At 45.0% G+C, this 17,299-nt stretch overlaps 1 protein-coding gene across 1 annotated transcript in view; it reads left to right on the top strand.

The window, feature by feature from the left end:
- LOC138208279 (multiple epidermal growth factor-like domains protein 9) overlaps positions 1-15,068 on the top strand; it is a 30,554-nt gene extending 15,486 nt beyond the window's left edge. The window contains exons 3-6 of the mRNA XM_069166045.1: positions 298-437; positions 2,786-2,920; positions 11,943-12,212; positions 13,288-15,068. Of these exons, the coding sequence (XP_069022146.1) occupies positions 298-437; positions 2,786-2,920; positions 11,943-12,212; positions 13,288-13,853 (1,111 nt within the window). The 3' untranslated portion in view covers positions 13,854-15,068. The remainder of the gene's footprint in view (positions 1-297; positions 438-2,785; positions 2,921-11,942; positions 12,213-13,287) is intronic.
- Positions 15,069-17,299: the final 2,231 nt, after the last annotated feature.

Here is a 17,299-nt window from a genome sequence, read left to right as displayed (position 1 = left end):
ACCCGAATCTGAATCTGAATCTGAGGAACCGGTATGAACGCTATCTGACTCCAGGTGATTCCCACCTGCTGCAGACTCACACGAAGCAGATGGGATGGACGGGAGAGCCTGCAGTCTGCCCAGTCTGCACAGGCTGGACGTCAGCTGCCACGACTGCAGTCCAAGAAGCACACACACACACACACACACACACACACACACACACACAGACACACACACACACACAACGTTGTTCTCCGACTGTATTTTCTGCGCCGTTGTGTTGATTTCTCTGCGTCCTCTGCTTTGCCTCTGCAGCTCAGGGATATGCGTGTGCAAGACGGGAGTTTACGGGCCCAAGTGTGACGAATGCCACCCGGGGTTCTTCCACTTCAGCAGCACCGGCTGTCGGCCCTGCCAGTGCAACAACCGCACCAACTACTGCCACCCGCAGTCCGGTGAGTCCCAACGAAAAACCCTCACCGCACGGCGGCTTCAGATAAACACACCCAAAACCGAGGCCGTGTTGTTCTCAGCATTCAGGGTTTCCTCGTTGGTGCACGTTGAGTGGCAGAAATCAAGAGAAGCTAACTCCAAAAATCAGCAGTGGAGAAGTAACTGGTCGATTTGCACTCGATAAGTTCAGAAACTGCTCCTGGTGCGCGTGAACGGTGCGCAGCGCCGTGACGTCAAAGAAGGTCGATTCGTCCCCCAAAAATGTAGTCATTTTAATAAGCTTAAAATAAGCTTATTATAAAAAGTAGTTAAAAAATGAGCTCCATCCGGAATGCGTCATCAACAACAATCCAGTTATATAAACGATAAAATCAAATAACTCTCTGAAAGGGTAACGAACAGTTCTACTTGTAACACTTTTAGTAATATTTTGTTTCTATGCTAAAATTCCTTTGTGACTTTGTTTGTGAATAAATGTGCACCGTCGTAAAACCAGACTCACAAACGGATCCTCAAACCGGCTTTTACGTTTCATCCTCTGAGACCTCGACAACAACGATCCACCGGAGCCGGGAACAAAAGCAGCAGCTGTATCTGCTTCGTTCAGCCGGTGCACTCCCTTTATTCTTTTTTTGGTGGGGGGGCAAGCTAAAGCTTCACGCTCCGGTCTGCACCAATAAAAAAAAAAAAAAAAACGCTCATTAAGTTTAATTTTAAATCTTTGGTTTTGGTGGCCCGGGTCACACCTCGGTGCTAACAGGCCTGGCACACACACACACACACACACACACACACACACACACACACACACACGCACACACACGCACACACACACACACAGACACAGACACACACACACACACACACACACACCTCCACTTCCTCTAAAGTAAACATTTACAGGAAGAGAGCTGCTGCAAACGAAACAGAAAATATTAAAAATAATAATAATAATAATTTTAAATGCCACAAATCCAGTTTTCCAGTCGGATCCAAGCGTGATTTTTTTCATTTTATTTTTTAAAGGTGTTTAAAGGTTTATATCCTCCTGTGAGTCCTCGGTCACATGTGACGGGAGGATTTGCTGCTCACCTCCCTGCAGAGAGACGACCAGCTAGTGACAGTGTGTCTGATTGTTGGGGGGGGGGGGGGGGGGGGAGTTTAGAAGCAGCCATATGTCTTTGCATTATAATGCAGGGGGGGGGGCAGATGGGGTGCAGCGCAGTGCCGTGGATTAGCTGGGGGAGGGGGGGGGGGGGGTACACAAGAATGTCCTGTGCAAATGCAAGAAAATGATACAGTGTCCCAAACACTGTGTCTCCGATAAACATGACGAGGACACGCCGTTTTTTATTTTCCCAGCAGGACCGAGGAGGACGGCCTCCACGCTGACTCAGCGTTTTTTGTTTTTTTTTCAAACTGAAACTGTATTTAATGTCAGAGATGAGTGAAGAATACACAATGAGTACAAACTTTTAGTTTCACTTTCACTGTCCAAAAAGAAACATGATTTACTGCGTAAAAGCCGTCCTCGGCGTCACGAGGCGACCTTTCCTCGCCCTCTGTAATTTAAACCTGTGAGGTGCAGCGTTTTTTTTGTTTTGTTTTTTTTAACCTCGGCGACTGTCGAAACCACCGTTACGTAAATAAAGCCCAGAGGCCCGCAGACGCGTCGAGTCACGTCCTCGTGACGTCTGCCAGGGATCACGGAGGCATGACAACACAACACACACACACACACACACACACACACACACACACACACACACACACACACACACACACCAGGTAACATCTGGACAAGAAACAGGAAATATAAAGCCTGATATTAAAGGCATCTCAAAGCTTTACATTATCTGACAGTGTTTGATGTCATTGCATATTTTGAGATACATCATGTTTGGTATGAAAGCACCTGTCAGTCGACACTCAGGGTTTTCTATCTTGGCGACAGGTGCTGCCTGATGTGTTATATTTTACTTTATACTGCCGTTCTTATCAAGTTGAAATATCGTTTTTTCACCTTATATTTTCGATTCTTTTTTGATATGGCGATTAAAAGATCTTAAAACATGTTAAATTGAATCATCACGAAGCCCCTATGACAAAAAAATAAGCCTCTAATTCATGATACCACAATAACACAGAAGCCCGATGACCAACTGGATTCAGATAAATATGTGGCTGTTTCCGTGTAATCTTGTTGTTGTTGTTGTTGTTGTTTTTTAAGTTGGAGCAGCTCTGACTTTGTGTGCGCTGACCTGAGCTGAGACTTACGTAACCAGCTAATCTGCCTCTCTGACGTAACCCTGCACAGCTGATCATGTGACCTTTTTGTTCTGTCCTCCAGGAGTGTGTCTGAACTGTGAAGGCAACACGCAGGGATCCAACTGCGAGGAGTGTAAGCCCGGTTTCTACCGCGGCGCTGAAGCCTGCTCCCCGTGCCCTTGCCCCAACTCCACCTCCACCGGCACCTGCCGCACGGGTCAGTCCCGCCGCTCGGCCTCGCACGCTAACCGTTAATCCTGCAGGTTCTGACGGCGGCGGTGTCGTCAGAAAATGGTCTCAGCTTATTAAACTGGAGATAACTCGACGAGACATCGCACAGTCAACTGTCAAAAGAAGTTGAGGAGACGAGATGAAAAGGGAAGAGGGCGACACGCCGTTGTCACATAGTTCAGACATCCAGAAAAAGCGAAATAAATATGAAACAAAGCAGCACCTTTTGTGTCTGTCACAGCATTTGACTTTAAAACCTCTCTTTATATTTGCTTTTATCCATATGGCACATTTAAATACAACAAAATAGCCAACCAAAACTTCTGCACAACATCAGACACAATCAAAACAGTCAGATAGACTTGAAACATTTAAAGACAAATTAAGATATAAAACAAAATTAAGAGAATAAAAAAAAAAAAAAACCTGATAAGCCAAAATAGCACAGAATGATATACTGAGCATGAGCGGTAAGTAACACTCAGTGTGTTTCACCTAATCATGTACTTTTAGTGAGTCTGATCTTGAGTCTTTTTCACCTACAAAACAGCATTTTCTACTTATTCGACGTCTTCGCAAGTCAAATTAACTCATTATCTTTAGTTCACTAGTTCTCTTCTCGTCTTTTTTTTGTCTCGAATTCAGCATTTTAAAGCCTCGCATTAAAAGAAGCTTCGTCCATTATGAAGCTACTGAGGTGTTTTATCCCGGACGGGCCCCTGATTTTTGTAACGAGGCAAACCACGACAAAAAAAATAGGAGAACCACCATGTTGCATCCTTCGAGCATAAAATGGTAAATACAGAGAATCTTCAAGTCACACAACTAACTGCAAGACTAAGAAACTGAAGAAACTACACAACATTACAGTGCTGATATTTAACCCGTATTTGACTGCTACACCTTGTTTTAATGTCATTTTCTGATTTCTGATGGGAATCTCAGCTCATACAAGAGGCACAACGTTTTTATCTGCTCCAGACAATCATTGTAGCTGATTTCTAATCTCTGTGCTGCCTGATTTATTATGTTTTCAACATAAAGTGAGGCGAGCGAGGTCTTGTCGTCCTGGCGTTAAAAAACGAGCCTCCGTATTCCTGATTGAATCCTCTTCATAACAACTTCAGTTCCATTAGCGAACTGGGCGAAAACTCTTCATCCACCAACGTGAATACTTTGTGTATTAAACACCGCTTTTAGTGACACTGCAGAGGAAATTCAGCTCTTCAAATTTCTCTGACAACACAAAAAAAACAAAAAAAAATACTAAATCACACGGATGGGTCCGATTTCTCTTCGTTTACAGAGAGGTGAGTTTACTCGACATAAAACTGGCTGAATGCGACTGCGTAGGTTTTTGTTTCTTTCCTGCTGTATCATTTTACCACGAAAAGGTCGTCAACAAATTCACGTTCAACCACCATCTGTTTCTGCTTTAAATAATACCGCTTTTATTCCTCGCTTCAGCTGTTTGTTAACTATTTGCCGTGATTAAATAATCTCTCAAAACACGCCGACCTTCCCTTTGACCTCTTCATCTTTCACCTCCGGGCCGCTGCTGCCGCCGCACCTCCACCTCCACCTCCACCTCCTTAACCCAGTTCTATAGAAACACGCTTTACTGAATAACCCAGTTTTTGCTTCATCTCACTAATTAAAAGAAACGTGGTGAACATTTTCTGATTAGTCTTTCGGTAAATGGGTTACACCGGAGAGGAAAAATCACAGATAGTTTGATCCGAATTCAGTCACTCTTCGTGTTTTATTTATTTCTTTATTATCTAAGAAACAATTAGGGATCGAGATCTCAATGAATCTAAAGTGCTCAGAGCTTTTTTCTGATTCTGTTATTTATTAACAGTAAGATTTGATTAAATACAGAAAAAGACCATTTGATGATGAAATGCTTTGCCCTCATTCGTCCTTTTATCACCTCGGCAGTCTCAACCTCATGATTAGTAGATAAACCTGCTCTACTATCGCTATCTTGGCTGCGTAGAAGAAAAGGGGGCGGGGCCACCGATGTTAAATAATTTTTCAAATTAAGGCGTTTGAGGAAGCTGCACAGAAGTGTTTCTTTTTTACTAACTGAATCAGTGTGTTTTACTGAGTGTTAAACAGAGGAAACACAAAAACACGTTGATTTCTGGGTAAAAAAAAAATCATTAAAGCTGCAGATATTTTGGTGGGTGATGTGTTATTTCTCGTCTACTTTTGAAAAAAATCTGTTATAACTGCCCAGAGATAAAAAAATAAAATAAAAAATTGTCCTCAAAGTGTGTCCAAACTACTTTAAAACAAAGACTCACAGCTAACAGGCTTAAAAAAAAGAAAAAAAAGTTTAAATCCTTTAACAACGTCCTCATCTGTGGATCCGTTAACTGACTCATCGTTTAATTATCTGTTCGCCAGGTTAATTTGTGGCGACGGATAAAACGAGGTTAACTCCCGGAGCTTACAGACAGCGTGGTGGGTAGCCGTGGTTACGTGATCTCACCTCATCCACACGCCTTGAACCCTTCCTGCCAGCTGTCCGTCAACTCTACTGTTTTATCCACGTTGTCTCACCTTGCCCTCCCCGTCCCCGTCCCCTCCCCCTGCCCAGACCAATCGCAAGACGGCTCCGCCACGTCCCGGCGCCCCTCCATTGGGCCGTGGCACCGCATGGCAACAGCACATCTATAGATGCACTTAGGCTGTCACTTTACGTTCGGTGCCTGCCGGATGGGGGGGGGGGGGGACACCAAGGTTGCACAACGGGGGAGGGGAGCGGAGGGGTGTTGGGACATGAACCAGGTCGAGCTGAGCTGGGACAGCATGAGCACAGCTGGGCCGTTTCAACGCCAGTCATGCATCAACAGACCGGGGGGGGGGAGATCACGTTATCTGTTGAGACAGCATCGCAACGGGAAGACAGGAAATGATCAGAAGTACGTCGTCAGAGATTGTGTGTGTGTGTCTGTGTGTGTGTGTCTGTGTGTGTGTGTGTGCGTGTGTGTGCGTGTGTGTGTGTGTGTGTGTGTGTGTGTGTGTGTGTGTGTGTGTGTGTGCGTCTGTGTGTGTGTGTGTGTGTGTGTGTGTGTGTGTGTGTGTGTGTAGGAGGAGTTGGTTTCACATACTCTCGATGCCGGAGCAGGAAAAAACAGAAAGCAGCCCTCCAGGTAGAGGTTGCCGCGGCAACAGTGACAAGTGAGACGATGCCACAATGCAGCATCACGGCTCTCCAACATTGCGTGTGTGTGTGTGTGTGTGTGTGTGTGTGTGTGTGTGTGTGTGTGTGTGTGTGTGTGTGTGTGTGTGTAGACGCCTCCTGAATGTGCTGAAGAGGCCTGTTGCAGTAAATGACTCTCCCTCTCCCGTACCGACACACACACACACACACACACACACACACACACACACACACACACACACACACACAGAGGTGAAATGGAGCATTGCACCAGCTCTGAATGTGGGTCACACATATTAAATCATCCATGTATGATTGTGTCTTCACTCCGGTGGCCGATCTCTCTCTCTTCCTCTCTCTGTGTGCATCCTGAGGTTCATCAAATATTTCCATTCATTTCTCCTCCAGTTCTATAGTTTTAAATGTGTGTGTGTGTGTGTGTGTGTGTGTGTGTGTGTGTGTGTGTGTGTGTGTGTGTCGGAGCAGGCCGCACTTGGCCGACCTCGCGGCCGATCGGAGGGGACGCCGGGTAACCGAGTGGGGTCAGGTCCTCCTCGTGTTTCCTCTTCTGTTATCTACACCCCCCCGCCTCCCCCCCCCCCCCGCTTCTCCCCCCTTCCGCCCCCCAGCAGGCCGACTGGCTGCCTTTGAACCTCCAGCAGAGGTTAAATCAAGCTTATCAGGAGCAGCCGGCCTCGGCGCTGGGACACGAACGCGGGTCATGTGACCGCGGGAGACAGAGCGAGGCGCCGACATGTAGGCCATCGGGAGGCAGCTCTCTGCGTCTAAATCATTCAACGCTGTCGGGGCTCCGCCGAGGACCCGACGTCTGAACACGGGGCGTCCCGACCTCGTCATGAACATCCTCAAAAAGTCTGCTTGATGATTGGAAAAGCATTTTTCTATGAGAGACTTGAACGCCACGCTGCCGTCTTCAGGGTGCGAGATGGCTGCTGCTCAAATAATAATAATAATAATAATAATAATAAAAGAGGGGGTCTGGCCTGGGGACACGTTGAAATCCTCCAGAGGGAGCTGGAGGACATGGAGACATCTGGTCTCCTCTGGATGCATGTCTTTATTTTGGAAACTTACCATTTAGGTCCTAAAAAACATCATTTGTAAAAATCCATATTAAGGATGCAAAATATTAAATTGTTTCTTGCACTTACAGTTAAATGAAAAATCTTTATAGCCATCAAAATGTGCATCTACCAACTTGTACAGATTAACCCTTAAATGACCGGATGTTATTTACATGCTTCACGTCTGCAGCCACCTGAATTTTAATGTTGACTTTAAAAACAGGATTTCTTGTCAACTTTATACACAAAACTAAATATTATCAGCGTTAAACCCTCCCGTGGCACTTTTTTTTATTTTACCCTTTTTTCCTCCCAATTATTTGATATCAAAAGTCATCTATCCGTGTGCTCTGCATGGCGTCATTCAGCTGATTCTGCCTCTAAATTATCAGATTGATGAGCCTTGTGATTACTAACATATAAAAGAGGATGGCCATACCAGTAACATATATTTTACTTAAATATATATATATATATATGACTGAGCTGCTTCTCTTCCAGCCTCCCTCTAAATAGGCTAAAGTGGGTGGAGCCAACCGCTCATCACAGATCAGAAACACCTGAGGAGAAAAAAACCCTCTAATCCTCATCATCAGTTGGTTTTCTCACAGCTGTCGCAGCTTGAACTAATAAATTAATGTTTGTTTTGCTTAAAAAAAAAAAAAAATGCATTATTTAAAATAGTTCATTTTCTGTCAGTCAACTAATCAAAAAGTCTTCATCCTTTGTGTGCGCGTTCATTTCCGGTCACCGGATTGGTGAATTAAAATGAAGCCAAAAAACATCCTGCTAGTTTTTATACACCAAAATAAAACAAAAAAGAGCCCGTCGCACCGAATGCGAAACTTCAATATCGTAGTAAATCAACATTTTTCAGTCTACTTTTACACTGTAAAAAACAAAACAGTTGCCTCACTGTTCATTTTCAGCAACATAAGCAGCGTGTTTCTCAGTTTTGGACTCTACGGAGTTATTTGAAGGAGACATCGGACGCTCGCCGGCCGTAAATAAGTCATCGTTTGGTCTCGGCGACGCGGTGCCGTTGAAGGTAGATGCTGTGATACCGCTGTTCCCGTTTGACATGCCAGGAGATGTTGTGGTGTCGTGTTACCGGGGAGGTGGAGGGCGGAGGAGGAGGAGGTGTGGGGGGTGTGGGGGAGGTTGCCGGAAAGAAAAGTTGACACTTCGCAAAAATGACGTACTGTACCCTTGATGCTGCGGAACAATGATGTCAAGCCGCGATCGATTCGGGAAGAAATCAAACTCCAGCCGACCTTTAAAGATCTTATTACTGGTAGATATTTAAACATAAAAATACACAGGATAGAGTTCAGATTGATGACAAAGCAAAACCAAAAGTACCGGTCAAAATGTGAAATCTGAAGCAGCTGCCCAGATACGGCCTTTTTAAGTTTTTGATGGCTTGTGTGTCGATATGATAAATAAAACTTCTGAGCGAAGCAATTCCGAATGTGCGTCTCTATTCGTATCTCGGTGTGCAACCTCGTTGACGTGGTATCGTGCGGGGTCGGGGGAAACCCCCGTGTGTTCCGGTATGAGCTGACGTTGACTGCAGCGGGATTACGTGAAACTCCGCAAAGGAAAAAATTTTTTTCCCGTTAGCCCAAACTAACAACTAGCTTCAAAATGTCTCTCGAGAGGTCAAAAGAGACATAAAGTTGATCGTGAAAGTTGCCAATTGAACGAACTTTTTGGCTTTAAAAAACGTGTTTGTCGTGCTAAATCGAGGCTCGTTTTTTTTTTGAGGGCTCAGCGGAACCGAGGAGGAAAGCTCGGGGACTGTTAGCATCACTTAAACAGTCAGTGTTTTTATTCGTATCACGAACGTGCTGGTTTATTGTTATTGTTTCCAGTCGTTGCATCCTGATGGGCGTCGGCCTCGGGTAAATGACCTCTGCCGACTTTGCAGAATCCGACTTAATTACAATTTTTTTTTGTTGGCGTTGCTATCTTTACAGAAAGGTCAGAGGTCGTAGAAGCTCTTTTTTTTTTTCCGACGGATGTTAAGCTAATATGTTGTAATTTTAGTCACGTAGAGTTTGTCTTTGTAATTTAGATAATCGCCTACGTCTGAGGAACAATGTCGATATTCCCATCTTTTATGTGCCTTTGCGTTTCCTTCATTGTTATCCTCCACGTCTGTTACCTAGCAACTGTGTAATTTTACGACTTAACCGATGGAGAGCCAAGTGTGCGGCGCGCGCACGACTTCCCGAACGAAGCGTTGTTTCCTCTCGTGGTGTTTTAACGGCGCCGCTCCCAAAACATCCATTCTGGTGATCGGGAAATAATTTGAATTCAGATCATATTTATTGTCATCAGACTGTCCAGTGAGCGCTCCTCAGATATAAACAGCAGTCTGAGTTCCACGGGACCGAACAGGGAAGACGTTGGAGAACATGGAGCTCGCTCCCACTTTCATATCCTGTCGTCTGGAGCCCCCTAGTGGCGCAACACGAGATCTTCCATTTAGGGATCCTCTAAATCATATATGTCAAGCTCAAGGCCAGCGGGCCACATCCGGCCCAGCGTGCAATTATATCCGGCCGGCGAGATCATTTTATATAGATCTATTATTATGGCCCGGCGATACGAAGCGCTGATAATACACGAACTACAGATCCCATAATGCAGTGCTTCAGTTGCCTTTACGGACGCTCGGATACCCGGGAACTTTCCCACGTCAATCAAGTCAGCTTCTGTTGCGCTCCAACTATCTGCAACCCTGTTGAAAAGTTATTGCGATGCCCCTCACAATGGAGGAGAGAAAAGTTGATTCTGAAAACAGAGCTTTTCAAAACCGATGGGAGGCTGAGTACATGTTTACTGACACTGCCGGTAAACCTGTGTGTCTCATTTGTGGAGCTAACGTGGCTGTAATGAAGGAATTTAATCTACGACGGCACTACGAGACAAAACATCAGGAGCTGCAAAACCTGAATGCAGAGGAGAAGATACAGAGAGTAGAAGAGTTAAAGAAGACTCTGAGAGTTCAGCAGACGTTTTTCACCAGAGCAAAATCCCAAAGGGAAGCTGCTGTGAAAGCAAGTTTTATTGTGGCAGAGGAGATCTGCCAAATCGGCCCGTCCATTTACCGAGGGAGAGTTTGTGAAGGGATGCATGATGAAGGTGTGCGATGTCTTGTGTCCAGAACAAAAGCAGATGTTTGCAAATGTAAGCCTGAGTAGAAATACGGTTGCTGATCGGATTTGTGAGATGGCCACTGATTTAAAAACACAGTTGAGTGAGAGAAGCAAAGACTTTACTGCATTTTCTCTTGCTGTTGATGAAAGTACCGAAAGGGACGTGACCACATCATCACTGACACGTACGGTGAATGCGGTGAAGACATTTAAAGTGAAGCTGCTCTTATGGGAGACACAAATGCACCAGTCCAACTTGCCTCACTTCCCCTGTTGCCAAGTAATGTTGAACCAAGTCGGCGCAACGGTGTTCCCAAATACGCACTTTGCTGACAAACTGAGCGCAATACGCGCTGAATCCGCACGAAAAAAGAAGTTCGAGCTGCTTCGCAACCCGTTTGCCGTCGACGTGGAAACTGCTCCTGTCCAGATTCAGATGGAGCTGATTGAGCTGCAGTGTAATGAGACACTAAAGGCAAAGTACGACACCGCAGGGCCCGCACAGTTTATTCACTCCATTCCTGAAACAAAGCCCCAGCTCCGTCTGCATGCTGCTCAAACCTTGTGCATGTTTGGTAGCACATATCTGTGTGAGAAGCTGTTCTCAGTGATGAAGACGAACAAAACAGCACAAAGGAGTCGTTTCACCGACGAACACCTGCAGTCCATCCTGAGGATCTCCACAACACAGGAACTCACACCAAACCTAAACCATCTTATTGCCTAAAAAAAGATGCCAAACATCCTGCTCTGACAAAATGGCATCAGAGCAAAGAAAAATGTTTTGATTTATTTTACTTCAAAGCACTATTTTTATTTATTTTTTTCAGGTTTTTTTTGCAGCATGTTCATATTTCTAACTTGTATAATTTTGACAGGATATATTTTTATGGAGAGCAAAATACTTTATTTTATTTAAAGTTTAAGTTGATTTATTCTGAAATAATATTCCTGTCTGTTTTATTCATATTTATGTTCAAACATGTAGTTTCAGTGCGTTCAATAAATGTTTATCCTGTTCGGCCCGCGAGCTGAAGTTTGCTTTGAGTTTTGGCCGCCTGTGCAATTGAGTTTGACACCCCTGCTCTAAATGAAGATGAACTCACGTTTGGCTGGTTCTCCTTGAAACATGTAAACAAATATTGAAGCCAATTATTTCCCCCACTTAATCTGTGGTTAAAAAAAAAAAAAAAAAAAGATTAAGGTTGATGTTAAAAGTGGGTTTTAAAAAGTATTTTTATACATTTTTAAATGAGTAATTTACGACGTGTCAGAAATCGAGCTGTTTCTATTTAACACCGATGCTCTCGGAGGCTATATTTATTTATTTGATTTGTTTTTGTGTATATAGTTTGTGTGTGTATTTAGTCATTGCTCTTATTTGTTTTCTAAAGTAATAATATTCATCTAACTTATTTCATGTGTACGTATTTGTACATTTTGTCGTATCGTGTGCACCTTTCTTGTGTTTCTATGCTGCTGTGACGACCAAAATGTCCCCGCTGTGGGAAGTCGAAATCCAAAAGTCTTTTTTTTTTTTTTTTCTTGTTTTATAATAAGATCTTTGCCTCCTCTCTTCCCGCTCAGATGCCGGCGGCGCCCCGGTGTGCGACCAGTGCCTTCCCCGGTACGGCGGCCCGCGCTGCGACGAGTGCGGCGCCGGCTTCTACAAAGCGTCGGGGGCCTGCGTGCCGTGCGACTGCAGCGGGAACGCCGACCCCCGGGGCCCCGCCCAGCTCTGCCACCCCGACACCGGCCGCTGCCTCCGCTGCACCGACGGCACCGCCGGGCCGCGGTGCCAGCTCTGCGCTCCGGGCTTCGCCGGGGACGCCCGGGCGCACAACTGCACCCGTCCGAGTAAGAGCCAACCAGCAGGTTTCTTTTGTGAGGAAATAAATGCGTCCGAACGAACTGTGGCTTTTTCTCGGAGTCGTGAACATCCAGACGAATTTGCCTGTTTGCAGACTAAAATTCATCAATTATTGAGTGAGCAGCTTGTTGGGAGTTTCTCCCAACGAGTCATTGGACAAAAACAAAAAAAAAAACACTGACTCGTCGTAGCAGGAAAACAAGCAGTGAAAAACAGGAGAATCCTGCAGCTGCCAAAACACACATTGTGTGTGTCGTAGAAAAGCTCACATTTATCTCGCAAAGACCCGACACACACACACACACACACGGTCGGATTCACTCCTTCTTGACGATTATGCCGTGTCAAACCCACCAATAGAAACTCCCGTCTCATCCATCGGCGCAGGCCACGCCCACTACGTCCAAAATCCGCTCGCAAACCGAAGACGTCTGATTCACGATCAGAACTTTTTGTGAGGCCTGAAAACCTGAAGTCTGCGACCAAAACCAACAAGACTTTGTTCTGTATTAATCCAAATAATTTATTCTCAATTCAGATATTTTTACGTGTAAACTTGATTTTTGATTGGCTCTCAAAAACGTTTATGTCTTTTATATTTTCATAAAAAAATAAATTAAAAAAAGACAATATTCCTGTAAGGACGACAAATGTGTGTTACAATTATTTATTTACTTTCCTTAATTTATTGTCTTTTATTCTCCCACTTAGTATTAATTTCTGGCACACTAACTTGTTACGGAAACATTACAGTCAAATATGCAGCCTGTAACCATAATAATGAAAATATTGTTATATAATTATGATAAAAACAACCCGCCATCTTCACTTACCAGCTTTTTAATTATGGAGAAAACTAAGAGGTAGTTACGCCTTTTTACCACAAGGTGTCACTAGTGTCCCTCGTGAAGACAACCTAGGTTACAAGACAGCTCTGTGTTAAATTTACTTCCTGAATTCAGGCCTGCATCCTTTGGCCAGTCAGGATTGAGAATTTCACAAATTGAAGAAATACAATTTTGGCATTTGTTCATACATTTTCCAACACTTTTCTGTCCTCAGCGTCGCGACTCGTTCCCATGTCAGCAGCTCCGACCGCCGCCAGCACGCCCTCCTCCTCCACGTCTCCCACCAGCACCGCGGCGAGGGGCGTCCTGGCCTCCACATCCCGTCCCGGCAACACGAGCACCGCCCCCACCACCACCACCACTGCCGCCGCCTCCACCACCACCACCGGCGCCGCCACCACCACCACCACCGGTGCCACCACCACCCCCGCCCAGGCCCTGCTCACCAGCCTCAGCAGCCCTACCGACAACACCACGGCGGCGCTGACCGAAGTCTCCTGGACGCAGTTCAACATCATCATCCTGGCCGTCATCATCCTGGTGGTGCTGCTGCTGCTGGGCTTCGTCGGAGGCGTGTACACGTACCGGGAGTACCAGAACCGCAAGCTCAACGCGCCCTTCTGGACCATCGAGCTGAAGGAGGACAACATCAGCTTCAGCAGCTACCACGACAGCATCCCCAACGCCGACGTGTCGGGCCTGCTGGAGGACGAGGCCAACGAGGTGGCGCCCAACGGCCAGCTGGCGCTCACCACGCAGGGGAACTGCTACAAGGCCTAGCCCCCGCCACACCCCCCCCCCCCTCCCCTCACCTCTACGTCCATCCGTCTGAGCAATCCATCCAACCCCCACTTCCCACCCCCAAAAAACAACAACAACAACAACAACCAGACACCTGGACTCACAGATGACACAAAAAGCTGCTGGAAAGCACCGAATCCAAAGCTCCTTCACGAACGACCGCTCGTTCACGACGCGGACGGACAGACTTCGAGCGGACGGCGATCAAAGAGACGCAGAGTTTCCACTCGTTTTACCTTTTTTATTTATTTAATTTTTTTTTTTTTTTTTTTGGGGGGGGCGGGGTCTGATTTTTTGCGGGCGATCCGTAAAAGAAAAAAAGTGGGTGTGTTTGTTGTTTTTTCGGATGGTGTTGGGGGATGACATCTATTTGTTTATAGCTCCCTGTGTCCGTTCAAGCGTGCCAGCTCACCTGAAAGTATTTTTAAGAGGAGATTTTCTTTCACAAGGAAATACCACCTGATAGACTCTCACTATTGGGCATTACCCCGGGGTGGTGACACACACTCCTGTGTGATATCTTCTGATCTTTACTCTTTGCTGCTCCTCATTCATGCTGATGGGTGTTGGTTCATGTGACTCAGATGATAAAGACTGTCGTCATGTGGTGGAGTGAAACAAGCCTTCGTGTTGGCTGTAAAGAAAAAAATCTTCGGCTCTCCCCGTTATCACCTGCAAAATCAGGTTTCGTCACCTCGGATGAAATCACTTCACACCTGGTCCTCGACGCGGATGCTGTGTTTTACGCGGGGGGCTACCGTCGGTTTGGGGTGCGCTTCTTTTTAACCACGCCGAATGAGTAAAAGCTTAATTATGGAACTAACTCCTCAGGTACTGGCTCTTTCCCTAATGTGATCACTGTAAATATTATTACTGTACAGATGAATGTGAATAGTAGCCCTATTATTGTACAGGTAGAATACTGTGTGTGCACTGTCACCGAACAAGCTCCGCCCCCTCCCCTTCTCCCACACCTTTCACTCTCCAGGGTGTGATGTCGCAGTCAGCCCACAGCTTTTTGTATTTTTCATTTCTTATTTGTCAGTGGACTTTTTTCGCCGTATACGCAGGACTAAAAAAAAAAAAAAAAAAAAAAAAAAAATATGCACCCAGAACTCAACGAAGAATACAAACGATGTAAATAATCTCCCAAAGTCAGAGACCGACTCTCCAATAAAAATGGGTTTAACTGTTGACTCCGTGTTTTGTGTCCAACTTCAACCGCTGACGCATTTGAAAAGATCTCCTGCAGAGACGTTCGAAGACATACAAACATACAAAGGACTTTAAAATGATTAGAAGTATGTTAACTTCTTTTTCCCTCATTCAAAATCAACAAACATTCAAATACTATTCGTACGAGTTCAAACGGATCACGGGGAAACTTTGGTGCTACAGATCGGCCCGATAAATTGACATACAAATAAATGCGATTAACAATTTAATTGTTTTTTGTTTATTTTATTCTAAGCGCCACCTTTTGGCTGCAAATCTAACAAATCTCCTCATTTGCAACGAAATCCACGATGTTTATGTCAATACATCATCGCAACGCGGTCGGATAAACGTCAGACGTGAAGACGGTTGGTGGCGCTATTTCGACACTCGTCTGCCGTTAAAGTACAGCAGAAGAAGAAGAAGAAGAAGAAGGGAAAGAGACTTCAAACGGTGGAAACGATAACAGAAATATGACATTTCTTTTAGTTTTTCTGAGGATTTAGATTTTTGTCCGTCACCATCTTTGCTGGTTCGGAGCGGTTTGGAGCAGGAAGTGACCATATTTGGACGAGCTGGGGGATCTGACTCGATCTGATTGTAAGCCTGGCGATACTACGCCCCGCCCACCGATAGCTGTAACCTGACTGCACCACAGGCCTGTCAATCAAACAGACACGCCCCCAAAAACAGGTCTTCTTGAATCTTCTTTTCTAATGAATGAGGGATTATTTTCAGATGGACCTCCAGAAAACTAATAAGAAGGAGTGACTTTAGCTAACAACACCGAGATAACTGATGGACACATTTGATTCACTTTGGATTGGATGAGAGAAGTTGAATGGGAGTCTATGGAGCCGGAGACTTTTTGGAGCCGACCTCTAGTGGCACTTCCGCATCGGCCTCATTTTTCAGACCCGGAAGCTACAAACATTTTTATTACAGTCTATGATTTCCTCCCACTGTTTTTTATTTTACGATACAAATGACTCTTTTCATCAAGTTCAGGCGATTGCGTAATAACTGCGACAGGCTTGGCTACAGAAAACGAATGTGAAACCAAACTCTGCACACGTTATGTACCGTGAGAGAGAATAAAGGGAAGTCGGGTCCCAATTAAACACGCGAGTGGGGAGGAACTGGTAATCAACATCTCATCTCTATTATTCCTGCAGATCTTTAATGTCTCCCGTGTGCCTGACCGGACTTTAATGTGTTAAGTGCCATGAAATAACCTCTGTTGTGATATGGCGCGATATAAATAAAGTTGAATTGAATTGAATTGAAGGTTTCGATGTGACCACTTGAGCTGCTATTAAAAGAGGAATATTTTCTTATTGGTTGGGGAGGATTTCATGGGAATTCCAAATCCCGGGAGAGCTCGCAGGTTTTAAATACGTATTTCTACAAAATGCAAGTGGGTTATAGAAAAAACGAGTTCGTTAATACATCTCACAGAGAATGTTTTACACGTGACATTGAAGCATCACCTCGATACCGCCGCATCTTCATTAACTTTACGTCTTCCGTGTCTGATCTGCGCTTCCGGGCTCCACTAACCTCCCTCCTCCCAAAAACAAAATCGTCTGTTCGTGGTCTTTCTATGCTGTTCTTTTCTCTCTCCGCTCTCCCCAATACTCCCTCTACTTGCAGGATATTAAAAAAAAGTCTAGCAAACCAAGCGTATCACTTAAAAGGCTCCCGCAGGCCTCAAACAGTCCGGCCAAAGTCTCTGCTGTGTGCAGACGGTTCAGGAGTTTCAACTGCGTCTCTGCAGGGATTGCCGGCCGATTGCTCGGCGGTCAAAACTTTTCCCAAAACACACAAAAAAAACTTTATCTGTCGGTCTCGCCACCATTCGGCTTTAAAGATGATGTTTTTTTTGAGCACTCAGGCAATTTAACCATCGTGTTGCATAATGTTCTGAAGAAATATCTGTCACAACCAAATGTGTCATTTTCCTTTAGGCTGCACATCATTTATTAGAAGTATGGGGTCATTAGGTCGGGACGTGGACAGAAACAAAGTGCTTAAAAACAAAAAACAAATGAGAGGTCCTTGGGACTTTACTCGAATATTTCCATTTCTAAGCTTCTTAATACTTCCACTCCAACACATCTCGAAGGAAATAATGCACTTTGCGCTACACTTATTTGACAGCATTTCCAGATAAAGATTTGACCCAACGGAGAATAGAACAAACTTTTAGA

The sequence above is a fragment of the Embiotoca jacksoni genome, unplaced genomic scaffold (assembly GCF_022577435.1).
Source record: "Embiotoca jacksoni isolate LCO1_2020_lvr unplaced genomic scaffold, fEmbJac1.0.p SCAF_37, whole genome shotgun sequence".
NCBI classification, from domain to species: domain Eukaryota; kingdom Metazoa; phylum Chordata; class Actinopteri; family Embiotocidae; genus Embiotoca; species Embiotoca jacksoni.
Note: the sequence above shows the minus strand (reverse complement) of the source record. Positions and strands in the feature narration are given on the sequence as shown.